The following is a 26,461-nucleotide window of genomic DNA, read 5'->3' as shown; positions in this document are numbered from 1 at the left end:
CTTTAGATGTTATGTCATTTTTGAGTTTTCCTCTGACACAAGCACAATCATGTTGCACCCACGCAACAAACTTAAGTCAAACCAACAACCCCCAACCCTCCCCGGGCTGTGTGCTGTGGGCAGCTGGGATGTTTACAACCACAAATCACAGCAAAACGTATCTAATGATTTATCAAAATCTCATACTCCTTTTATTCCATGTCTTCTTCCTAATACTTTAAAAGATTTTCTATCAGTTTTTAAAGGCATGTTTTCTCTATAATCATCCAATCTTAAATCATATTGTCAAGGACATTGTAAGAATTTCAATTGATTTGAGAGAGAGACTTTTTTTAAGTTGTATTTTTTTGGCACTTTTCTTGTCCCTGGCAGACTTTGTGACAAATGCCATAAGTACTACCACATCCTTCTTTTCATGATAAACAAGGTTCTGTGGCTTGATATTTGACCACTGGCAGGGTTTGTTTAGTGACTTTTCTAGCTTTTAGTTACCTTTCTTTACTTTGCTTAATTTATGCATCTTTGGTAGGTTTGTGATTGAAATAAATCATTACAAAAGTTTAATGCTGGCCTACTCTGTCCATTCAAAAAACTCGTTTGATGTTCTCCTGAAACACTCAGTTGTGTTCAAGCTTCAACCATCAAGCCAGCAGTTAATTTGAGTTAAAGTTAAATAATTTGGAGGTAGTAGTTTATTTCATTACGCCATCCACTTTGTGCCTTGCATCAACATCAAAACATCCTCTAAAAATGATGCTATCCCCACCATCTCTGGCATTTGACACAGTGCTCTGAGGTTTGAACGCCTCATCTTTGTTTGTCCACTTGGACTGTTGCATTGAAACCAGTTTTTAATGTTCAAAATAGGTGAACGTTAAGCTTTTGGAAAAGTAATAACCATATTGAAAATATATGTAATGGGCTTAGAATCCATGTTCATGAAAGAATAAAAGAAAAATACTGATTTAAATGTGTTTTAGTTATTCTGATAAAGAGAAGTTAGAAATGCCCATACCTTGTTGTTCGCTACAAAAAATAATACAGCTTTGCTACATTTTGCACAGAGGTATATGTTTATTTTTGTATGTGAAATGAGTCTAGAGGCAGATACACTAATATTGGCTTTAGGACACCAGCTGCAAATGTATGGACATTAGACAAAAGGTAGAGAATTACCAAATATGATACAGATCATATTTGACCTTCCTCTTTATTGCTTTTCGGTGTTGTATATCAATGAAAGAGATTTGTATTAACATCCCTGCATGTCCATCGGAGTCATGCTGTTCTTCAAAACAAATCCATTTAAAATGGGAAATTGTTTAACCTCTTCCACTAACTGGTGCAAAGGCATCAAATGACACTATATTCCACAAGATGCTAGCTAAACACACATTTGGGGGGAAAAAATAGGTTCTTCCTCTCTGCTTCTTGGATCTAGAATGTAATTTCCTTTCCCTTTCATATACTACTATAGGTGGAAGATGTTTAGGTCCACTTACTGCTTCAGTCACTAAAGTTCTGCTTGAACTTTATCTGTTCTCTATGCTTCCATTTTTATTGTAAGGTTTTATCATCAAAATCTACTTGGCCAGCAGCACCCACCAGAGACAAGTGTGAAAATGTTCTTGTGATTTTGGAAATTGACCATGTAAAGGTGCCATGTAGAGTTGAATTAGAAACAAAGTTAGGCAGCCTTCATGATCATCATCTTGTTTTCTTCCCTTCAGTTGTATTTGCTGGTCACTTGGCTGGCTGTGGTCCAACAGGTGATGGCAACAGGTGTTGATTAATGGAATACCATGCAGTCACACATGGCTACGTACTGCATTGCCTTCGAGCCAGTCGGTTCAGCTCGCTAACATGATTACAGACACTATTACAGTGGAGGAACATAGTTAAAATATTTCCAATTTCAACAAACGTCTCAGTGGCTCCATCTTGATATTTAAAAATATGAAATATTTTTACATAAAGACTTGCAGCACACATTTCTTAACAATTAATTTGAATAGGATCATTTATTTGATTTTACAACATTAATTTATCTAGAGATTGGTGTTCCCAGGTGACATTGTTGGTTACATTTTGAGGATTAGGACCTTGTGATCTAATCTGAGTTGGAACATAAGTTTGATTCATTTTGTTGCTAGACATCTAGAAATACATTCTTATGTTCTAGATTTAAGCTGAATTTTTGACAGTGTGATAACGACTAATCAAAAAAAGAAACAAAAAAATCACACCAAACCTGCGCAGCTTCATTTTTCTTCATTATTTTAACAATAAATAAACGTATTATGTTCCAGGAATAATTAGCATTTATCTGTAGCCACCCTAGCTGAACACATTTCCCTCCCTTTTTTTGTTGTTGTGTTTCATTCTTCTTCTTTTTTTTCAAAGCTGATTTGCTTATGCTAATGTTTGAATATAAGTGTACCCTTCCCTTTCTTTCGGCTCATTCGTCTCATCCCACTCTCTGTGCCGGATGTGGGTGAAGCAACCACCTCTGCCTCATCGCCCACTCTGTCATTACATTATTCCTTTCCATACCATTATTCTCTTCCCTCCCGTTTTACGCCACATCTCTTCCTCTTTTGTATCCCTATTCATAAGATCCTTCAGAGTGTTTAACATTAGACGAGCTATCACCTTTAACACTCAATTCATGGTATTTTTTATTTTTTTTTCCTGGATGTTTCTCAAAACTATGATTTTGGTTTTTCACATCCATCTCTGACCCTGAAGTGAAAATCTTCATTTCGAAGGTAGAAGGCCCCTGATTGGAGATGGATGAAAGCAGGATAGGTCATGGTGTACATTTTAAACCCAAGGCAGCAGTCTCACCACCCACACATCTTCTTAAAGCCATATTGAAATTACATGAAAGTGGAACTGCTTGTCATTTTCCCTTGTCTCTAGGGGGTGCGGGTTGCATAATTTAGTCAAAGCAGCCTACTCGTTATTGGTGTCTGTGAGATCTGTGTGCACAATGCAGAAATTTACATGGACCAAATCCAGAAAAGGAAGGAAAATTCATGTGAGAATTTAGATTTGTGTCTCATGTACTATAAAAAGTTGGATGCACTGTGATTCTTTTCTTTATATTTAAAAGAAAATTATTTTCCTAATTCAAGGCTTGGTGGTGGGAATGGAAAGGTTAGAGGATCTCTTTGCCGAAGAATGTTTGATTTTAATTGGCGTGAGAGCACAGAGCAGATATCATTCCAGTTTAAGCTATTAAAAGAGCTGCATGGTTAAGTGACGAATATACATCAAAGTTTATGGTAATATTCATACTCACAGATTAGAAAATCCATGAAACGTAATTATAAGTGGACACTTTTATGACTTATATAGAACCATTTATAAGAACAGGTGGAGTTTCTTTGTTTGACGACGACTTTTTATTTACTGAAGAAACCTGAGGTGTAACAAAGTTGCACACAACCTGTCAATTAATTGTATATATGTGGAGGACTTCTTAAAAACTAAGTAAGCATAGTTTGCTCCAAGTTTATTTGTTTTAATTGAATATTTTCTCTAGTAGGTGAAACCACAAGAGCAAACTCAGTTGGCATCATTCGTAGAGTGAGACTTTTTAATAATCTTTTTGTATTCTGTTGTTTTTCTCATCCCAATGTGTCGTTCTTCCAAAGGATCCAGCAGGAATCTTTGAGCTGGTCGAGGTTGTCGGCAATGGGACGTATGGGCAAGTGTACAAGGTGAGCCATTGTGCATATGTACATGGAGGAATTTACAGGCACCTAGGAACTTAAATTGGCAATCTATGACTTTCTGTTTTTCTGGGGTATAAATAAGACAAAGACCCATATGTTTTTTACCCATTGATCACTAAGGCTAGAGGAGAATTTACAACCATCTACAGTAAATGAGATGGTAAGAAATGTTAAAAAAGATTTCCAATTCTCACTGTTGAAGATAAAAAGAAAATAGTTGGGGTTGCCAAGTCTTACAACTATCGGACATTATCTACCTGCCAGGCAGTTGAGCTGGAGCCATGTCAGGGAAATGTCATTTTTGTGTTGCCATTAAAAGTTGAAATGTGGAGTTTTGATTAACTCTATTTGGACTTTAACTGGAACTGAATGCTTTTAAGAAATAAGACAAAGATGTAGTTTGATGCGAACAAAAACTCCTAAGTGAATCTGATTTTTAGCAAATGATGAGGCCCACTATTAATCATGATGAAGGATCTGTGTGGGTTTCTTTCTCTTCCAAAGTTGGTGGTTATTCATATTAGAGATGAATGACAATTTTCAACCAATTCTTTTTTATTTTTATAACCAATCCCTGATAAATACTGCCGATGTTTTTAAAACTGATTCTTGAAGTTGATATTACTAATTTACACGACAAAAGTGATGCATTGATAACAAATGTCAAACAAGTTTCAATTTAAACAAAAAAGAAATATTTACAAAACAAAGGGTAGCAAATGATGATGAACAGACACCATTGTTCCCTCTAGCTCACAGTGAGATGGAGACAGACTTTCAAACTGCAGATGCAGCTAAATTAGACAGTAAAAAATACAATAAAGATTGAAAACTTACCTTTTATCCCCCTTGTTGTTGAAATTCGGTCTTGTAACATCATCAGCCTCTTTCTGCCGTGGAAGGAGAGGTAATGCAGGCCGTCAGGTGATCTCAAGTAGTGATGCATGGATAAATTGGCCTTGATCACCTTAATTTTGGGAGGTTGGTGATCGGCCAATACTTAAATGTGAAGCCAGTCTTATCCAGTGATCTTATCTGCCTCGGCAGCAGTCTAAAAATCCCCCTCTGTTCTCTTTTGCTCTGCCATGAGAGAGGTTTGACTCACAGACCGACCCACCAGATCATGTCTGCTGTTGACAATCGTCACCCCACGTTGCTAGGTACCAACCTAGCAACTTTTTTTTTTGCTAAATTTAGCAACATTTCAGTCAAAACAATCGGCCAAAATCAGAATGTTCAGGTTAGACTTTTTAAAGATTGGCAATCGGCCAGAAAAATGCAACTGGTTCACCCCTGATCTCAAGGCACGACTGCAGAATGCGCTAAAGGATCCAACTTGTTCCTTAACCAGGGCCGTCACGTGAAGACAGGCCAACTGGCCGCCATCAAAGTGATGGATGTTACGGAGGAGGAAGAGGAAGAGATCAAAGCAGAAATCAACATGCTGAAGAAATACAGCCACCACCGCAACATAGCCACGTACTACGGTGCCTTTGTGAAGAAGAGCCCGCCAGGACACGATGATCAACTTTGGGTCTGTTTACATTTGTATCTGGTCCAATGACTTTAAGAGAGCTTTTGTCATTAATCATGCTCTCGTTAAGCGTGTTTGCCTTTGAACAGCTGGTGATGGAGTTCTGTGGAGCCGGGTCAGTGACTGACTTGGTGAAGAACACTAAAGGCAGCTCTCTGAAGGAGGACTGGATCGCTTACATCTGCAGAGAGATCTTAAGGGTGAGAAACTGTGGTTTTGACTCTTGGATCAATTATCCAGCAACCTTTTCCTCTCACTGACTGTGGTTGACTTCTTTGTTTGCAATCAGGGCCTTTCTCACCTCCATGCCCATAAAGTTATCCACAGAGACATCAAAGGCCAGAACGTGCTGCTAACGGAGAATGCGGAGGTCAAGCTAGGTATGCTGAAAAAAAATAAAAAATACTGAGTTTGTTTTGCTTTAGTATGTCTCACTGTACTGGTCTCAACCCTCTCAATGCAGTTGATTTTGGGGTGAGTGCTCAGCTGGACAGGACTGTGGGGCGGAGGAACACCTTTATCGGTACTCCTTACTGGATGGCGCCTGAGGTCATTGCCTGTGACGAGAATCCGGACTCCACTTATGACTTTAGGGTAACCGCAGAAAGGCTGTATTTATCATCTGTGCTCCTTTGCAGTGAAAATAAAACATTAACCAGAGGCATTTATTTTACAGAGTGATATTTGGTCTTTGGGGATAACGGCCATCGAGATGGCAGAGGGAGCTCCTCGTAAGTGAATCTTCTTCATTGACTATCATTTTTTTTATTCTACATGTGTCTATTCAGCCTTTGATAATTTTTCATAATTTTTAAAGCCAGCTCTAAGGACCTCATGAATGAGTGTGTGTTGTGCTTGCAGCCTTGTTGTCTGTGTCTTCAGATGGACAGCTGACTCACTGTAATTAAGGTAGTGGAGTTGTGAGCTGGCAGTTGGCCTGTGGAGGCTGATGGCACAGATCTCTCCATGGTTTATGAGGAGATCTCTCTGCTGGAAATCTGGTGCAGAACCAAAGATTGAGAGAATAGTGAAGTGAGGCTAATACGCTTGGTGAAGAAGTTTTTTTTAACCTGGGCTTAAAGGGGTAACTGTTGGCTTAGATTTTGTTTTGAAACGGCACAACTAATCTCCAAATCATAATAAATCTAACAGAAGACTGCTGTGGAAATCCGGGCCTGTCCGTTCCCATGCCAGGAATGGAATGTGTTGGGCATGGGATGAGCTGATGGCGTGATGACCCTCAGCAGACCCACTGTTGTTTTGGCTCAGTTATGGTTCTGAAACAGTGGCTTTAAAATCGTATCGCGCTATCAAATTATCACCACCAGGAAAGTTCCTCTGATTCAGTTTCTTACGTCAGAGAGTAGAAAACACTTGAGTGTGTTGAGTGAGATTTTAGTTTTATGCCCCAAAAATATTTATCTACAAAATAGTAGAAAACGTTTACATGGAATAAACACCTCCTACAGTTAAAGGTATACTTATAATTACTATGTAAAACCGTATTTCTTTCCTTCCATTATGCTTTCAGTAAAGTACCCTGACAAGATGCTGACGTTTGGATTAGTTGCCTCAGTAGACTGTTTATTAGACCTGGACCAGCAGCTGCAGCTTGTTGCTGACATTTAGTTTAGCATTACTTTGAGTTTTCTTAACTGTTGAAAAATGTCTATAAATTGTACTTGGCTTTTTTTTTTCTTTTTTTTTTTGCCCTGGCGTTAAAGGGAGTCGCCTTCGTTAGCACAGCTGTCTGACAGCTTGCAGCAACAGATCAGAGAGGGAGTTGCGTATATATTTGGAGAATGGCAGCAGAAAAACCAGCATCATTATCGTTTGATGTTAAGATCCTTCTTTTATAGTATTGGACACTGTCTTGACAGTGATAAAATATATATTATATTTTCACACCTTAAATCTTATTATCATTGGGATTGCTACTTAAATTTTTTTCCTGCTGTTTGTTCCATAATGTCAGCATTTAATATCATGCTCCAAACAGTAAGTATCTGAGCTGTATTTGTGAGTTTTTCACTGTAAGCTGTCTGAGGAATACCATTTATTTCCTAAAAAAAAAAAGACCTGGTTTCTCTCATTACTTCTTTGTTTTTGATATTCTTACCTACGAAAAGGTCTGTGGAAATAAAATTAACTTAATTAATTTTAAGTAATCCTAAACAACGTGCTTAAAAGACTGTGTTTGGGTTTTGGTTCTGAATCATTTAATGAAAACAAATTGCTATTTTATTTTACAAAATAAAACCTTATGTCACCGGGTGATCACCAGTGAAAGCTAATGAAAGGAAAATCTGAGGACTGAAAACTTGGACATCTGGTGCATAACTCTTAAGAAATATTTGGAGAATTTCACAATTTGTCCCTCTTTATTCTGAATAAACTGCTTAATTAGGGCTGAGCAAAGTCATAAAAATATGAAATATTGTTGCTGATTATAATAGGATTTGCAAAAAGGAAACGAATATTTGGATCTACCATGTTAATGCTGGACTGCTTTGTTTTTATTTCAGTCAAAACCCCAGATTCTAATTTGGCATTTATATATTTATATATTGAAATTCAACAAATATTGAATTCTTAGCAACTGTAAATATTGTACGCACTTGTATTGGGATGAGGTCTTACTGACCACACCGGTGCAGTTAGTTACTAAAAAATCAGAAAACTTAAATAAATACTTTAATGTTTTTAACAGAATCCAATTTTTTTAGACATATGTAATACATAAAGTAGTATTTTATTTTCCTTTTATTTGCTTTCTTTTTTACATTATTGGTTACATGCAGATGCCTTCCTTTTTGTTTTTCTTTCTAGCAGAATAAATGCACCTTCATCACTTTAAGATGATGTTATTGACTTAGTAGCCACTAAAATATTCTTTTCTTTGCTTCCTTAGAAAACCAGGGTTTCCTTTGTATGCAGTGTGTTGAGGCACTTTGTTTACATGTGGCTGCTTCAATAAACATGAATAACCAAGGAAGTCATGCAAACCTACACCCTCATGCTGCTGCTGCTGCAGGATAATCTTAGCTTTATCTTTCCGGAAAGTGCTATTTTTGAGTCACACCGACTTTTTAAGTTATTTTCCTCTAAAGTTTATTTGTTATATTTCCTTTTGAGTATTGATGAGGGTGACACCTCTGGTTGGGCTTCAGGACTAGTCTTTATGGTAGATTTAGTCAGTGATACCAGTGTTAACTGAGCAGTACTCCACCTATATAGGCCAATCTCTCAAAAAGGTTTTTCTTTATGATTTTATTATAGGCGTGTGGAATATTAGTGATGAAAAAGTTATTGTAGTAACTGTAATGAGTTTATTGAATCTTAAATCCAAAATAAAGCCAGGAGTGTGCACTAAACTATTTATTTTAGTTAATTATGAGAAATTCTGAACGTTTCTATGGTTTATTTTCTCGTCACTGATGCAGACACACGGCTCCGACAGACTGCTGCTATGAGTGACATGCAGCCGGGTATGCAGGCCAACTGTCGAGCTGGTGTTGGTGTACAATTATAAATTATGCAGGATGTACTTACACCATCACTCCAGTGACTGAAGTAGGTTGGAATGGTCCGTTCTATGAAATTCTTTTTTAATTATAGGTGCTGAAGCCATTTCCCAGCTTCTCACTTCATGCTTCCGTGTAAAACGTTAGGCATGTCATCTGTTAAGTTCTCTTGCAGATGTCTTTTGTCTTTTCTGTCTGTGCTTGTAAACTTGAGTAAGCATAAATTTTCCTTTTCTAAAGATGGTGCACTGTTTCCCTTTTTGTTGTTTTGATAGCAGCTGTGCATTGCTGTAATTTAAGTCACATTATCGTGAAAGGTTTTGCTGATCCCACAAAGTAATATACAAAATTATACTCAGTGAGGCTATTGCTTACTGAAGATGCATTATCATAGCAATTCTCTATGATACTTATGCTGGGTGTGCATTTTCTGTCCATTTTCAGCCAATTCGACTGACTCTCAGCCTAATTGTGTGGTGTAGTATAATATACAGTGAGCAACAACCAGCGTATGGTTGCACAATAATCAAACCCACTTGTGATTGTATCGCACCGTTAAAGCAGCAACAGAGGCCAGGCTGTCCTGCACCTCTCAACCTGTCACTCAAGAAAAGAATGTGATTTAATTAAATAAGTATGACAATCAATATGGTAAATTGAGATTGGAATTCAAAGAAGACATGTACATAATTTAAATATTGGAGTTTATAAACTTAAGATGGCTTCCAAACAGTTTGAGCTGGAGTTGAATATGACTGAGAATATTGTACCGCAGTTTACTGCTTCTTCCAAAAGTATTCATACCCCACATATTTGTTGTTTTTGACATATAGCAACCAACAAGCTTAATAAGCAATTACTGCATTATTAAGAAGTGGCTAAAAAAATATATTGCTCAGATTTTGTATATGCTACTGTGAATACACAATATTATTTCTCAATTGAATCTAGGACTTTGACTGGACCAATCCAACACAACAATATGCTTTTATTTAGGCATTATATTCTATTTTTTTTTTTTTTTTTTTTTTTCAGGCTCTAGAGGCGCTTTTCCACTAGCTAACCAAATATCTTGGAATAATTGACTGTAGTTTACCTAACCCTGCCTTAAGCTCTCTTATGCACAGGATTCTGTCGATTGTTAGTGACGTCAGAAGGCAATTGGTTGCAGTGGATTTATTTATGGCTATCAGAGTAAAGGGAGTTAAATACAGTAAAGTGTTGCTTTAGATTTTCATTTGCATATAAAATGTGGAAACCATGTTTCATTTTCTTTCAACTTTACATGATGTGATATTCTGTATTTGTTTATTGTATAAAATAAATGGAACAATTTGCTTTTGTGATTAAAAAGCTCAATAAACTTTGGTAATGTTAATACTAGCTGTTTCACAGCGTTTTTGCCCCTAAAGTTGTTAATAAGATAAATGTAATTTTGTTTTAGAAATACTTAAATTTTGAGCTTTTAAGTTGTAAATTGTCTGTGCAGAAAGTGGCCAAAAAGTCCTAAAAAAATCTGAATTTCTCTCATATTATGTATTAAAACTCCTTCAGTGCTTATATCTGCACTTGGATCCTTTCCTCTGACAGGAAGTTGCTGTTCGCCAGCAGCCAGTGGGTGATCCATCCTTAAAAATTACATCTGACGTTAGCTGGGATTCTTCTGGATTATTGCGGCCCTTCAAAAACCTAAAGGGAAAAAGTCGGATTGCCTTTGACTGTGTTAGTCACGTTGCTTGTTACCAAAAGACTGCATAATACAAGCCTATTTACTGTGAAACTCTGAAGCTAACCAGTCTGGTTTAGCTGCCTACCTACACTGGGAACACAGTGACTCAGTCCTTGCTTTTACATTCAGTGCAACAATAAGCCTGAGGCACCAGGAAAGATTGGGTAACAACAGCTGTAACCTTGTTTCAGTGTAGAAAAAGCACATATAACTGTGTTTTAAGGTTATTTGCAAACTATGTTAACACAAAAAGTATTTTGTTCTGCATTCTCTTTTGTTCCTTAGCTCTCAGCATGGTTAACAGACATTTATAATCTTCTTTTTCTGTAGCTTTGTGTGACATGCACCCAATGAGGGCTCTCTTTCTGATTCCAAGGAACCCCCCTCCAAAGCTTAAGTCCAAGAAATGGTGAGTGTAAATTGCTCTTCTTTTCCAGATTCTGTCGTGAACTGCTTCTCCTTGCAAATATAACCGAGTGTTCAGATCTGCTTAGATAAAGTTGCGGTGGCATTAATGCGTGTAGTGGTTTCAGATTTCTTCACTGTGGAGTTATTTGTTTCAATTCTTTGAGCTGAAATTAATCCAACATATAAAGTAAACTGTAATGATGGGAATCCGAAGACAGTGATATAGAATGACAGTATAATAAAAGGCAGCCCTGCCATGTAATCACTTAGCAATGCAACAGTTAATTGGCTAAAACTCATTAGAAGAGAAGGGCGTTAAATGTAAATGATGCTGAGTTGTACAACAAACGGCTGCATAATTTGCAGAATGCCTTTCGAGACAAACGAGCATGGGAAGGTTCAGAGATATTTAAGACTTAATTTCTCATTGTTTGTCCGATCCTGTGCGTTTGCCTCTCCTATTTCTCTCTTTCTTCTCAGCAAGTGAACGATGTTCCCACAAGAGCCAGAATCTTGTGTTTCCTCTTCTGTCCTGATCGTCAAAAACATATTAGGATGCGGTGGCTACTGGGTTATGAATACTTCAGAGTATTTGTTTGATTAGTCCCACCAAATATAAAACAGGACTGCTAATTGTTTGGCAAGTTGGTCCGTAGCAAGAAACAAAAAGTATTTAAATACCCAAACAGAACTCCAAAGTGTACATTTCTCATTCCATATGGCACATTTTCATCCTATAATGCCTACATCCAACATGTGAAGACTAGTTACATAAACACAATATGTATAAATGGAAGTGGTGCAAACACATAGAGAAGTTTCTATAAACTTCTCTGTCACAATCTATGAATCTACCAGGTTGTAGCTCTTAGTTATTTTTTTCATATTGGCATCATTTTCACCCCGAGTTGTAAATTACAACCACTTGATCTCTTGTATATTTAAAGTTCATATGCCGTTTTTTTCAACGTTTCCTTCTCAGTTGTGCTCAGGCTTGTACTTCAGAGTAGGCCTGTCACAATAAACAATAAATCAATTAATCGCACAATAAATTAAAACTATCAACCTCACTTTAATTATCAGCTTTATCGTTTCTTCCAGCCTTTTTCCCTTTCTGTTGATGACACTGAATGAAAAAAGGCTCAACTCTGCTGCTCTCCACTGACCTTCCCTTCCTCATTTCTTTAGTGTAATGCCCAGCGCACACTACACATCTTAGAGCTGTCGGTCGATTGTCGGCCCATTTTCAAAACCTGAGAGATTTAGCCGACAGAAATCCTAGGTATAACGGTTCGGGTTCGATCCTGCCGTGTGGTGTCCAACAATGGGCACAAAATAATGGCTACATGTAAAGTTAACTAATTTTAAAACCAGGCATTAATCAATGCTTTACTACAATCTACCTGCAACGCATGTGGCTCTAGTGTCAGCGTAACGTCCTGACTGAATGAAAATCATTATAATCTATTTATGTCACTTTAACAAGAACAGCTGAAAAGTTACCGGGTTCGTCAACTGCTTAGCAATTTCGCTCCAACTCCTCCTCTTGTCATTTCTATAATTTTTGCACAAAACGTTTTATAAACATTAATGTTGTTTCCACATATCATCTCCAATGTCTGCTGGACTTTGCCGTGTCAGCTGTTTTGCCCCTTTAGTGTGCTTCAGCAAAGCAAAAGAAAAATGTGATATTACTTTTGCAAAAGGAGTTTCCAGAGCTTACACAAATTCCCAGAAGATCCAACGGGGTCTTTAGAGACCCCTTACAGTTCAAAGAGCAGTATTCTGGTTGTCCCATGCTTTCCTTGTCCCCAGAAGGATTGTCATTCTTTGATCTTACTTTTCCTCCCAGGTCAAAGAAGTTTATCGACTTTATAGAAGGCTGTCTCGTCAAGACGTATCACAGCCGTCCCAGCACAGAGCAACTGCTCAAGCATTCGTTCATCAGAGACCAGCCCACAGAACGTCAGGTCCGAATTCAGCTCAAAGACCACATTGACCGCACACGCAAAAAGAGGGGAGAGAAAGGTAAAGAGAAGAGACTGAAGGATCTTAAAGTGCATTGTAGATTGCTTTTCAGGAGCTATTTTTGCTTCAGATTAAATTTTTCTTTTTTGTTGATCTCCCTGCAGAAGAGACGGAGTACGAGTACAGTGGTAGTGACGAGGAGGATGAAAATCGTGGAGACGATAGAGAATCAAGGTAATTGATTTGATCATTTCTGTTCGGTCTGCCAGTCTAGGTTTTGCAAATGTTCTCCATTCATAATTTAAATTTTGATCATCAGTTCCATCCTCAACGTGCCTGGCGAGTCAACCTTGAGGCGGGACTTCCAGCGGCTGCAGCAGGAGAACAAGGAGCGCACAGAGGCCCTCAAGAGGCAGCAAGCCCAACTGGCCGCCCAGCGCCGAGATCCTGAGGAGCACAAGAGGCAGCTGCTGCATGACCGACAGAAACGCATCGAAGAGCAGAAGGAACAACGGCGTCGACTCGAAGAGGTACTGATTAACTGTTTATCTCTAGTGTTTCACTCAATCGTATATTTTGTTCTTTGATAATTCATGTGGCTTTATACTATGAACTCACCTGTTTAGAGTTGCCTTTGATTAGTTAATCAACATGCAAGGTGTATTTGCTTGTAATGTCTACTTACATGTTTCATAATTGTATGATGTTTTGTGACGTAAAACACTTTGAACTGCCTTGTTGCTGAAAATGTGCAATACAGATAAACTTTGACCTTTGTAAGCAAAACTATCAGAATATTTCAGTGCAGTACTGAGATTTGAGAAAATATACTTTGATTGTGGACCAGGGGTCTCAAACTCCAGTCCTCAAGGGGCGCAGTCCTGCAACTTTTAGATGTGCCTCAGCTGCAACACACCTGAATAGAATAATTAGGTCATGAAGGCTCTGGAGAACTGATCTACACAAGGAGGAGGTGATTAAGCCGTTTAATTCCAGTGTTTTTTTGTATCTGTGGATCATCTAAAAACTGCAGGACACTGCAGGCCCTCGAGGCCTGGAGTTTGAGACCCCTGTAGACAAATCTAATCAGGCACTTATTCAAAGGGTCTCTGCGTGCTAAAATTAATTTTAAAAAAATGTTCCCAACATTAATAACGTGAGGTTCAACAATATATTTGCATTTGCTGTATTTACTACTCATTTATTTTCTTGGCTTTTTATCAGAGCTCACCAAGACATCAGCATCGTTTGCCAACACTTTCTTTTTTATCTTTTTATACATTTGCCATTAATAATTTACTGTCAGTATTAACATTTACTATGTTAAATTTAAGAGCTAGGAACCAATGCCAGTAGAAATAACATCCCTGGTCAAGCTGAAGACACTTTAACTAATCAACATTTTAAAAGTGAATAATGCCTCCATGATTAAATTACTAGCCAGGTATACATTTGTTTTAAAATTTTGACATGTTATAACCATAAATAATTTTTTTTTGTGATGGATCGGCACAGTTATTCATAATCCATAAAGAGCTTTAATCAAGTATTATAGTTTATCTAATATTCTAACTTCTGGAGAAGTTTAATTTTGTGTTTTTATTAACTGTCAGCTGTAATGATTAAGATGAGAAACAAATGCTTGGAATGCATAATTTTTTTAATTTATCAGATTATTCATTTATTCACAATACCCGCATTTTGTAGAACTTGCATAATTTCTCAGATTTCTTTTTCTTAATAAACATAAGTCACCATGGAGACATAACAGAAAAAGAGGAACAAAATGAACATTGATAAATAAATACAATACAAATAATCAAATAAAAAATATATACTAAGTGGGTGGTCACATGATGGATGCATAAATTTTTTTAATGAATGCTGATTCACTTTTAAAATTATTCATATAAAATATATTCTAAGCTATTGTGATGCGCGTGTAAAACAATGAGCAGCAAGGAGGCATGTCAAAGGTCTTCACAGCGCAATAAAGAACAAATCATGTGGTTTTACTAAAAGATGTTAGTAAAGCTGAGTCAGTTCTTTTATTCATTTTTCTCCAACTCTACAGTAAGTTTTTATTTTTTTATTTTTATTTTTTTTCCCCTAAGCAGTCTAATTCATCTGCGCAAGCATAACCCCTCTGCTCATTTCTCTCCTTCCTGTCACCTCTCTCCCAGCAACAGAGAAAAGAGCGAGAGATGGTGAGGCAGCAAGAAAAAGGCCCCCATCGGCGACTCGACGATATGAGACGGGAGGAAGACAGGAGGATGGCAGAGAGGGAGCAGGTAACCAACCGCAGCAGAAGCAGAGCAGCGCCCGGCCAATCAGGAGAGGGGTGGGCGTGTCCGCCCGGCAGCGCTGTGCTAGTTGCACTGTTGGTGAAATTCCGTGAGAGGGTTGCCATAGCAGCAGGGATCTAAATTAGTGTATTTACTCAGATGAGATTTCTGTGGGGGAGCTCTCTGCGTCTCTCCATTTCCAGTCTATCCTCGGCGGCATCAGAGTCTGGCATCAGAGCAAGATCATCCTTTAGTGTTGCAAACTTCACCAAATTCACACTGACCTCCTAAATATCTGAATTATTTAATGCCTTGTAGCTTATCACATTCTCTGTGTAGCTCCTCGCAATTTCATATTTGATATAATTTGTATCTTTTTATCCACAAAGGCTCAGCAGCAGAAGCAGCAGCTTTCCTGCCAAAATAATCAGCAGAATCTTTGACTTTTATCAAATCGTCTCCTGCTTTTGCTTGCTGGACTGATATTGCGTAACCTTCTATCTCTGTGTTTATCTTCCATTCCTCTCCCACATCATTTCCTTTTCGTGTGCCACCACCTTTCCTCTGTGCCCTCTTACCTCGCTGCAGGAGTTTATCAGGCACAAGTTAGAAGAAGAGCAGCGGCAGCTAGAAATCCTGCAGCAGCAGTTGCTTCAGGAGCAGGCGCTGCTTATGGTAACTAGTCCTTACCAATGCTTAATCACTTCCTCATTTGCTTGCAGACATTTTCTTCCATGTTACTTCGAGTTATTAAAACTGAAATGAACTTCTGTGTTAGTGTGGTTTGCTTCCATTTATGTCAAATCTGCTGCCTATCTCAAAAAAATAACCAACCTTTTCTGAAAAGGTTTGTCCATTTTTGGTTATGAAGTGTTTTTTGCTTCGTTTAGAAATGCTACCATCTCTGCATTTCTGTCTTCAGATTGCTATTGTGATGCGTAGGAGTTGCTGTCATTAAAAATGAATCTTTGTTTCACTTTAGAAAGAACATTAGTCAAAAGCGACTGTATGCATGAGGCTGTTGCATATCAAGTTGTACCCGAAATTATTGAATCCTTCACTACAAAACAAGTTTATTGGCAATAATCTAAGAATTTCCGGTGCTTTTGCAACAAACAGATAACAGAAAAATAACTTAGTCATTAAAATACTAGAATTTAATCTATATTGAACACTGTGTACTATCTCCAATGGGCCCTGCAGTTCCAAAATGATTCACTCTGGAACAGACATCAGCTGTGTGTTTAGGCACAGCCTGACGGTGGCTCAGTGATGCTGTGGGGACAGCTCTGCTCTATATTTGGCACAGGAAATAGTCTAGAAACGTAATGTACTCTGTAGCAGGGGTCTCAAACTCCAGTCCTCGAGGGCCGCAGTCCTGTAGTTTTTAGATTTTCTACTGGTACAAAACACTGGAATGAAACGGCTTAATTACCTCCACCTTGTGTAGATCAGTTCTCCAGAGCCTTAATGACCTAATTATTCTATTCAGGTGGTGCAGCAGAGGCACATCTAAAAGTTGCAGGACTGCGGCCCTCGAGGACTGGAGTTTGAGACCCCTGCTGTAAAGGAGTCCAAAGTTTAGCTGTCATTAGACGTTCCAATAGGAGAATGATGTCAAGATTATCTCAAAGTTCACTGTGTGTCTTCAAAAGAACAGCAGTAATTAAAATTGGCCTTTTGTGTTGAATTTTGAAAGAAAAGGAAAACAAGACGGGAGTACTGGACACTTCAGATCTGTGGCCGAGATGTTAGGGTTGCCATGACAGATTAATAAATGCTTCTTAAATTAGATTTTTTGGTGCTTTTTCTGAAGTCTGTTTATTGAAATATATGATACTCATGCTGAAATAATCAATTGAAAACAAGACGCACACTTTACAAAAGTAAAGTAAATACATGAATATTATAATTCACAAAACAAGTCTGTGCGTACTGCCTTATGTAAGAATGTAAATGTGTCCTGTATGTTTATAGTTTCTTGATGAGAGGGGAAAAAAAAGCACTTGGAGAGCATCAATGTCTCAACTTTAAAGTGCTCATTTTCACCCGAAGCTCTGGAGCTTTTCTATTTCTGTTGTTGCTTTTAATTATCAAAAATGCTTCCAACTCATTAATGGACTTACAAGCAGATGCTGAAACTCGTATAGCAAAATGGGAGTCATCACATTCCTGATTTGTAAAATGTTCGCCTTTGTTTTTTCATTTTGGTGAAAGCTGAAGGTTTGCACGTATGTATTTAGGAGTATGCCTCGTCTTCACTACTGTGCCTTGCCTTCCTCAGGAGTATAAGCGAAAGCAGCTGGAGGAGCAGCGGCAGTCGGAGCGGCTGCAGAGGCAGCTGCAGCAGGAGCATGCCTACCTGGTGTCTCTGCAGCAGCAGCAGGAAAAGAAACCCCAGCTTTATCACTATAACAAAAACCTGGAGCCCAACAACAAACCCACCTGGGCCCGAGAGGTTGGAGTGTCTGTTTTCGAAAGTGTTAGCATGCCGCCGGAAAAGACTCTGTTCTCCAAATCGAATCTCTTGGTTTCTTTACTGCAGGTGGAGGAGCGAAGTAAACTAAACAGACAAGGGTCACCGAAAATCTGCACCACCGTGTCTGACACTGCCATCCAGTCGCGCTCGGACTCCATCAGTCAGTCGGGAATGGTCCAGTCTGCACAAACGCCTCCAATGCAGAGGCCAGTTGAACCGCAAGGTGGTCAAGGAAAGGTGTGTGGCTTAAATATGTGGTTTAACAAAACCTTGCAGAAGTACTAATATTTCTCAGTCTTGACTGGCTTACACTTGATATCTGGGCTGCTTTATTCATGCTTTTCTATCCTCTTTCTTTTCTCTTTACATCTACCCATTAAAACTGATACTTTCTACCAACCCCATCTATGCATTTCTCTTCACTTTGACCTACATCTTGGACTATCTTGGGTGCTGCTCCTTGTATTTGGCTCCCGCCTGGCGGTCTGCTGCTCCTGCTCTCTGCAGTTCCAGATGGCTCACTTGGTTCCGCTGAAGCCTTACGCTGCCCCTGTCCCTCGCTCTCAGTCCCTCTGTGACCAGCCAACTAAGAACATGTCCGCCTTCCCCACTCAGGACCCCTCCCTTGCCCCTACACCCCGCCCCATCCACTCCAGAGAGCTTGTACGTCAGAACTCGGATCCCACTTCTGAAACCCCGGGACCTCAGTTGCATCAGATCAGGGAGGATCGCGGCCCCTGGATCCGGCTGCCTGATGTAGAGCTCCCACCCAAGGTAAAATCCAATACCTGAACTTCATCTAGCATTTGAAGAATCAAACAGAATATATTAAAAACTCTAATATATTAAAAAACAAAGGATTCTTTTTAAACTATTTTTTTTTTTTCCTGAGAAACTAAAAACACATTTTGCTGTTGCTTTCAGATTCCTCAGAGAACTGCATCCATTGCCACGGCTCTTAACACCAACCTTACCTCTGGCATTAGGCATCCTGTAAGAGCCAGGTACTGATGACAATATATATATTTTTTTGCAAATTAGATCATTGTAATGTACGGTTAGAGTTATTAACTTTAGATTACCTTCATGACAGCAATCCAGATCTCAGCCGCAATGATCGCTGGGAGAGAGGAGACGGTATGAGCATCATATCTGGTCTGCCCCAAACTGGCTCTCTAGAGAGGCATCGCATCCTCAGTGAGTTCCCTCCTCCCCAGTGCTGCAAACGTGGCCGACCACGTTTGCAATAAGTTTGATCACGTAAAATCTTAATAAAATACATTGGAGTTTTGCATGAGAAAATGTGAAACAGTTTAAGTTGCATGGATGCAGGTTTGCAAGGGACCCTGACGCCTCTGTATTCCTCATCAGGTACCTCCAAAATGGATTCACCAATTCTCTCCCATGAAAGTCGCCATAAGCCAGGGGAATCCCGTACATCCTCTCGTCCTGGGCGACCTGCTGTACGTCTTTTTCTTTTGTTTTCTCTTCAGCTGCATCATATTAACTATTTTTCAAATTACATGTTTATGAAACTGTGTTGATTGGAGGCACAACTGTGTTTAAATTAGGGTTGTAACGGGAAACTGTAACAACACAGCTTCAAGCAAGGGAAGCAGAAAGTGGCCTCTACAACTGATTGGAAATTTGTTTTCAGAACTGGTAACTTGAGAAGATCATTGTTTATATGTTTTTTAATAAAGCTCCTTAAGGAATTGAAATACTTTTTTATTCCCGAATATAATAGACGAAAGAGCTCAGCTGTTCAGACATCACGTCTGGTCAGAGGTCCAGTCAAGACAGTAGCAGTGTGTTGTTGCTGCTGTGCAGCATTTGGGACTGGTTGGTTTCTACAAGCAGCTGGATTTGATCTTTAGCAGATTTTTTTTATGTTTCAGTGAAATTTACCTTCAGATAAGTACCGTATTTTTCGGACTATAAGCCGCTACTTTTTTCCCATGCTTTGAACCATTCCTGGAGTGGCTTTTCCTTCTTCAACCACCAGGGGGCTCTTTAGCAGGAAGTGAATAATTGGAAATCAAAATTGCAAATCAAAGAAGAAATGCTAATTTCCATTCGGCTTATAGTATGGCGCGCTCTATTCTCCGGAGAATACGGTAAGTCATTGAAGTGCAGAATGAGTGATGCGTCTTATTCTTGTTGAAAAATGCGGACCCTAACTAACTTTTGCTCTGGTTTATTTTTCTCTCTCTGTTGAAGCTGCGTGACAAACCTTAACGTTACTAAATGGTAGTGCTTAGTGATAGCTGGAAGTCATCTGCTCAATGTTGGTGTCACTTTTTAAACTACAATGCACGGCGTGCTTTGATCACCTCAAACATTCTGCGTGTGTCGAGGTATAAAGCAGCGCTGTCTTTGTTTGGTAAGCCTGTTCTGTACATAATATTTCCTGTAGGAATACCCGCACCGTTACACTCCTAATGTTTATGCAACTGAAAGACCGCTGCCACTGACAAGCAGTCACAACACACGACACAAATTTACAGACATTTTACGGTACTTATATTGGAAATTTACTGGTTGCTTAAAGTAAATCTAAGGGAAATTACAGAAAGCTTATTCACAATTAAAAATGCCCTTTCAGGCACAAACTGATTGCCATTAATTGAACCCCAGTGCTAGTCTTAAACGGCTGCTAAAATTTTTGATGTAACATTTAAATCTAGGAATATGTGACCTCTCATGTGTTTTGGCAAATGTTAAAATATTAAGCATCTCTTCCAACTTTTCTCCTGCATGGTTTCCTCAGGTTCATCTTATGCTGCATCTGACAAACTGCAGTTTGTGCTACAAGAACATAAAACTAAACACATGTACATTGAAATACAGTTTTTATTTCTGGAAATCCAGCTATGCACTCTACATGCAGTGCAACATTCCTGTTTGGTGGAAGAACATGCTTTGAGGAACGGTATTACAGAGTACTTTGTGTAATACTGTCTGAGTGAATCAATGCTTTAACATTCTCAGACTGATGAAGCCATCAGTGCGACCATGATCCATGTAAGAAGTGCTTACTTTTACACAGTGGGCACCTTTGCTGTCACGGCTCACGTTTCTCATCTTCTTAACTCTCTTGTTTGTTGACTTTGAATGTGCAGAGCTACAAGAGGGCTATAGGGGAGGTTAGTAGCACTGTGTCCGTGTGTTGAGCAAGGCTTTGAAATTATGCATGCATTTGTTTTCCTTCACTTTTTAATGTTCGCGCAGATTTGATTAAGCGGCTGATGTTTTTCTTCAACTGTAACATTGCGATCCTAATGGCATGTTCTGTTACTCTGATTTATTTTCTCAACTTTGTTTTTGTTGTTGATGATCCTGTAAAGTCCCTTTTCTTTTCACACATTGATCACTGTTTGCGTGAGCATGTGTGTGTTGTTTGCTTGTTTGTTTCTTGCTAGAATATTCTGTTTTAAGTGCCTTTTGTAAGTAAATTGTGACGTCTGTGTGTTTAGGACCATGGGCTCTACGCTAAGGAGCGTACTGAGGAGCCACCGCGTCCCCCTGTCAAGGCCAATGATTACTCCTCATCTTCAGAGAGCAGTGAGAGTAGTGAAGAAAGCGAAAGCGGCGAGGGACCAGAGGAGGAGGAGAGCCCGACTGATCGGTATTGAAAGTGTTAACACAAATATTTCTGATTATTCAAGACGCAACAAACTGCTAGGGATGATCCTATCTCTTCTAAGGTACCATCTCTGGGTGTTGATCAAAGTTGCTTTTATTTAAAATTATCTGTTTTGAAGTCTTTCACTAAATTTAATACCAGATACACCAGTAGAGCTACTAGTTGTGACTGTTAGTAGATTTAAACGTTTCTGTGAACACGGCTTCCAAAGCTGGCCTGGCACGATTTGTTGATGAAAAATTGTTGGTTTTCCTTGAGAATCTAACTATTTTTCACCTTTTACGATGACTTTGAAAGTACAGTTGCACAATTCCAGTCTGTTTGTGTCATGTGTCTGCTGTGTAAGCTGCATTTCAATTCCCACAGACAGTTATTGCTGTAGGAGAGAGAGCAATGCAGAAAATGAAATATAAACAACCATTACTGTCCCGCAAAGGAGCAATTCAGGTGTAACGGCAGCATCAGGTGTAAAGGTTCACACAAAAAATTCTTAGTGTTAAAAAGCAAGATTAGCAATAACATTTAACAATGTTTAATGGTAGTAAAGATAATGTTAATACTATAAAAGAGTCACAAAACAGAAAATACTGTGCAGTTATTAGAAATAAAAATATTTGACTTGCTGTCCAAAGGATGTGCAGCTGAGTCGGATCACTTTCTGTGTTTAATGTGCATTCAGTATATTGAAAAGAGAAAAAGACGGACCATTTACACAACATTATATTGTTAATGCAGAAAGGCAGATGTACAATAACAGCAGAGATATTCTTTAAAAATGAGTAAAAACAGAGCAGGTAATTGTGCAAACGCCAGCATGTATGTGAATACTTATTTTGTTGAACTGCCTACTATTTTTAGTTATTTTTTTTAACTTTTAAAACAAATGTTGAGTTTATGGAGCAACCTGTTCTGTACACTTTGGTCTGCACATAACGAGCTGAAAAATTCATCCATGTCAAACCAGAGAAAAAAAAACATCCTAATGGCAGATTAACACCTCAGTGAAATCCTCCAGGTACAAAACAGTCTTTAGCAGAAGCAAGACATGAGTTCATTGGAGACTCAAGGTGTGTATTCAAAGCCGATGCATCATCAGAAGCAAAAGGGACAGCCTTGCACGTTTAAAATGACGACTTGCTAGCAGAGTGGATGCTGTGTTGGACGCAGCACATTTTCACTCTCCTGCAGAAAGTCTGGTTGGGACAAAATAATTGTCAAAAAAAAATGAAGAAAAGGGATTTCAGCATAGCAATGTTAGCCATATTGGACTGGCACATTAATCAGCAATTCTTAAATTACTCTAAACAGGTTGGCGCGTACTGTTCAGGACGTCTATTTTATGGTAATTATATTCACTTAGCTTCCGGCTTCATATCTTCCTGATCATGTTTTCTCTCTTATCCAGCCACAGAGATGCAGACAGTGATTCAGTCAACACCATGGTGGTTCATGAAGATGAGGGTGAGGTGGGAGAGGGAGAGCAAGCTGGAGGATACGGGGATCAGACCATGCTGGTTCAGAGAGTGAGTCACCTCCATATGCAATGGTGTTTAAAATGTATCTTAGTGTTTCTTTTTCACCAGTGCAAAACCGATGATATTTAGAAACTGTAGGAAAAATTACTGGATTTGTTTTGCTGTCATTTCGTTCTAAACAGGCATTTTAAACTTTTGTCAAACTCCTCCATATCGCCCTAAGCTCCCCTCTGGCCAAGCACTGTTACGTTGTCAGCTGAAGTATTGTTGAGATATCTGTGGAGACAACCATGACAGGAGACATCTTCCAGATGACTCCTAATGGGATGAATGCTGTGAAGAGCATTTGTATTCATGTCTGTTTTGATATGCATTACTGGTGTTATTTGTACCAAGTTGCATTGATAATTGGAAAGTAAGGAGTTCTATTGTTTATCAAGTGCAATGGCCTCGCTGTACAGGATTTATATGATTTAAGTCTAGGGTTTCTGTTGATCTGGTTTTATGTTTTGCAATATTATCTCTTAAATACTCAATGACAGCTTATAAGAAGAGTTCACAATGTTTTCTTTTTTAACAGCCTGATGTTTGAAAGAGCTCACGAGTACTTGCACTCAATCAGGGCTCCCAGGCGTTTTAAAATAGATTTTGTTACCATAGTTAAGACTTGGTCTCATCTGACTAAAGCTCACAGTTCCAGTTAAATTCCCTGTAGCTTCTTCTCGACAACTTTTTGCCTTGTAGATTGGGTATAAGGGTTGTTATGGACACTTTTGGAGCATAATAAGTCACTCTTTGCTTCCAGGATTATTCTTTTCCACCCTTGCATCTCTCTCACTGTTTGTAATGGCAAGATGCACGAGTCCTCGCCCAGCCTAGTGGCTTTCATGTACAGTGTTTCATGTCAAATTTATAACTACAAGAAATATAAAATCATTGATTACTAGTTTTTGATTCCTAAAATTTAACCTACTTAAAAAAAAAACCCTGCCTTCAAAGCTGAAGAGTATTTGCTTTGTTTGATGTTCTCTGTAAAAATAGAAATTTTCCCGTTCAGCCATTTATTGTGAAAATGAAAAACTTTGCTCATAGGTTTGGTTCATTTAATTTTGGGGAACATCACATATAGTTAGTTTCCAACAGGAAGTTCATGTAACTTTTTATCTGGCAAGCATTTTAGACTGAGTGTATTTCAAAATTTTTCTTTTACCTTCTTTAAAAAAAAATTTACATTTTGTGCTCAAGTTTTTCTAATTGAAATGAATTTTGACTTCTGAAAGCGTGGCTAGTCCAACTCTTTTTCAAATCATAGATGATAATTGTAGGGAATACTTGATAGGTTTGATAAATGATAAAGGAACACATGTTTCTGGTTCTTACTTTTGGTACAATATATAGGCTTTAGGTGCGACAGACCGGCGACCTGTCAAGTGTGACCCTGCCTCTCGCCCAGAATGTTAGCTGGAGATGAGAACCAGCATCTCCTGACCCCACTACGGACAAGGGTGTTAGAAAATGCATAAATATAGGCTTTATGTCTCTAAGTGGTTAGTTAACATGTCATACTTGGTCGCAGCACGTTAGCCCAGATTCAAATCTGTGGCGTCATCATTACATAACGAATTGTGTGTTTGTTTTACCTGGAAGACCCCAGAGAAGAGGAGCCATAACGGATACACTAACTTGCCAGATGTGGTGCAGCCCTCCCACTCTCCCACCGATTCAGCCTCTCACTCCTCCCCAGGGAAGGACTCTGTTTACGATGCAAGTTTCACTGATTCTAAGTATAACAGTCCTCAATCCGTGGGTTATTTTTACGTCTGCTATGTATGTCATCATGTCGGGCATGAAATGTTCATCAAACCTTGTTCAATACATGACTATTAGTTATCTTTGTAAAGTGATATAGGCAGTAAAATGACATATACACTGTGTGTGTATAAATTATTGAAAATTAAATTTCTGTCGCCTTAATGTGGAAATAACGACGACATTTTCAATCCAGTATCAATCCAGGGGTTTGGTGAAGGCATCTGGCAAGTCTTCCTTCACCACCTTTGTGGATCTTGGCATGTATCAGTCACCAGGTGGTACAGGGGACAACATGTCAATCAGCGGTGAGTCACAAGCTTTTCAACCGTCCCAGAGCATCTGCTCAGTGTAAATATTGACCCATTAATATTGCAGCCACTGATTGTTTTTTTGTTTTTTTTGTTAAACTTGACTTTTTCAAAACATTTCTAAATTGCAAAATTAGTTTTAGCATACGTTTAGTCTGTATACATTTGATCTGTCATATTTGCGGCGATATTCAACCCTAATCTGTTGTGCAGCAAAAATATTCTGAGGGGAATCCCATGTACAGTTCTGTTGTTTTGGTTTTATGCAAATGCCATTTGGAAAAAAAAAAAGTATATTAAAAATGATCATTAGTGAAAACAATCCATTCCTGTGTTTTTTGCTCTCTAGGCTCCAGATTTGAGCAGCTGAAGATGGAAGTGAGGAAGGGATCCATGGTGAATGTCAACCCGACCAACACGCGCCCTCCTAACGACACACCTGAGATCCGCAAGTACAAGAAGAGGTTCAACTCTGAGATCCTGTGTGCTGCACTTTGGGGTGAGGATAAAAATCGCACTGTTCTGTTACAAAAAGAGCTAACAGATTAAAGGAAAATGCATTTATTTAAATTATAAGCATAGTAAACCACGTAGACCTGCTCCTATAGAGTTTTTGTTTCAAAGGAGACCAATTTACAGTTTTTTTTTGTTGTTTGTTTTTTGTTTTGTTTTTTGCAGTAAAGAAGAAAAGTCAATAGAAAAACATGAGTTCTACTGTGTTGTTTTTAGTTGTGGCTACAAGAATGATAGTATTGGAGTGTTTTTCACACCCAGTCTTAGTTATTTATGGATCCACGTGTTTTGTCTGTAGGCGTGAACCTGCTGGTGGGCACAGAGAATGGCTTAAAGCTGCTGGACCGCAGTGGTCAAGGAAAAGTTTACCCACTCATCAACTCCCGTAGGTTCCAACAAATGGATGTTCTGGAGGGCCTCAACCTGCTCATCACAATATCAGGTACACTAACTTCAGCTGGCATTCTGTTTGGGTTTTAATAATTACCTTCGGGGGCAAAAAACTCAGAATTTTCAATTAGAATAGGAAGATGCTAATAAAATGGGGCATAATGCAAGTTTTATGTGGTTTGATGTTGCTCTTCAAAGAGAACAATTTTTGAAGAGCAAAAATTGTGTTATTGCATGATTAATATTTGAACACAAACTATAATGTCTTTAAAAAAAACAAACATTTTTAGAAAACTTAAATAAATAAATAAGCAATGCTAAGCCTGGTGGCCCGCCAGGCTTATAATACACTCATTGAAACCCTGATGCAATTTTGTTTCTTGAGCTAATCACAACATTTAACATGTTTTTGATCAAGTTCTCCTTGTTGTTTAAGGCAAGAAGAACAAGGTGCGTGTGTATTACCTGGCATGGCTGAGGAATAAGATCCTTCACAACGACCCGGAGGTGGAAAAGAAGCAAGGCTGGACCACTGTGGGAGAAATGGAGGGCTGTGTACACTACAAAGTGGGTAAGTTTCATCCATGTCGGCCATCTTTTCTCCTTCTGAGAAATGATGGTGACTATAGGTGGCACCAGGTGGTTAACCG

At 38.7% G+C, this 26,461-nt stretch overlaps 1 protein-coding gene across 8 annotated transcripts in view; it reads left to right on the top strand.

Moving 5' to 3' along the window:
• mink1 (misshapen-like kinase 1) overlaps nucleotides 1–26,461 on the top strand; it is a 35,181-nt gene that overhangs the window by 1,459 nt on the left and 7,261 nt on the right. For 2 of the 8 annotated variants that reach the window (XM_044141328.1, XM_044141332.1), the window contains exons 2-28: nucleotides 3,660–3,725; nucleotides 5,092–5,274; nucleotides 5,364–5,474; nucleotides 5,564–5,654; nucleotides 5,738–5,868; nucleotides 5,951–6,005; nucleotides 10,858–10,936; nucleotides 12,788–12,963; nucleotides 13,068–13,137; nucleotides 13,223–13,433; nucleotides 15,087–15,194; nucleotides 15,777–15,863; nucleotides 17,473–17,646; nucleotides 17,734–17,904; nucleotides 18,175–18,441; nucleotides 18,592–18,671; nucleotides 18,761–18,864; nucleotides 19,039–19,130; nucleotides 20,659–20,691; nucleotides 20,790–20,813; nucleotides 21,144–21,295; nucleotides 22,719–22,836; nucleotides 24,436–24,552; nucleotides 24,794–24,905; nucleotides 25,258–25,407; nucleotides 25,720–25,863; nucleotides 26,248–26,382. In XM_044141328.1, coding sequence (XP_043997263.1) covers nucleotides 3,660–3,725; nucleotides 5,092–5,274; nucleotides 5,364–5,474; nucleotides 5,564–5,654; nucleotides 5,738–5,868; nucleotides 5,951–6,005; nucleotides 10,858–10,936; nucleotides 12,788–12,963; nucleotides 13,068–13,137; nucleotides 13,223–13,433; nucleotides 15,087–15,194; nucleotides 15,777–15,863; nucleotides 17,473–17,646; nucleotides 17,734–17,904; nucleotides 18,175–18,441; nucleotides 18,592–18,671; nucleotides 18,761–18,864; nucleotides 19,039–19,130; nucleotides 20,659–20,691; nucleotides 20,790–20,813; nucleotides 21,144–21,295; nucleotides 22,719–22,836; nucleotides 24,436–24,552; nucleotides 24,794–24,905; nucleotides 25,258–25,407; nucleotides 25,720–25,863; nucleotides 26,248–26,382 — 3,241 coding nt within the window. The remainder of the gene's footprint in view (nucleotides 1–3,659; nucleotides 3,726–5,091; nucleotides 5,275–5,363; nucleotides 5,475–5,563; nucleotides 5,655–5,737; nucleotides 5,869–5,950; nucleotides 6,006–10,857; nucleotides 10,937–12,787; nucleotides 12,964–13,067; nucleotides 13,138–13,222; nucleotides 13,434–15,086; nucleotides 15,195–15,776; nucleotides 15,864–17,472; nucleotides 17,647–17,733; nucleotides 17,905–18,174; nucleotides 18,442–18,591; nucleotides 18,672–18,760; nucleotides 18,865–19,038; nucleotides 19,131–20,658; nucleotides 20,692–20,789; nucleotides 20,814–21,143; nucleotides 21,296–22,718; nucleotides 22,837–24,435; nucleotides 24,553–24,793; nucleotides 24,906–25,257; nucleotides 25,408–25,719; nucleotides 25,864–26,247; nucleotides 26,383–26,461) is intronic. The other 6 variants (XM_044141330.1, XM_044141334.1, XM_044141331.1 and 3 more) reach the window with 4 other exon arrangements.

The sequence above is a fragment of the Gambusia affinis genome, linkage group LG15, assembly GCF_019740435.1.
Source record: "Gambusia affinis linkage group LG15, SWU_Gaff_1.0, whole genome shotgun sequence".
Taxonomy (NCBI): Eukaryota; Metazoa; Chordata; class Actinopteri; order Cyprinodontiformes; family Poeciliidae; genus Gambusia; species Gambusia affinis.
This window is presented reverse-complemented; position numbering and strand designations above follow the sequence as displayed.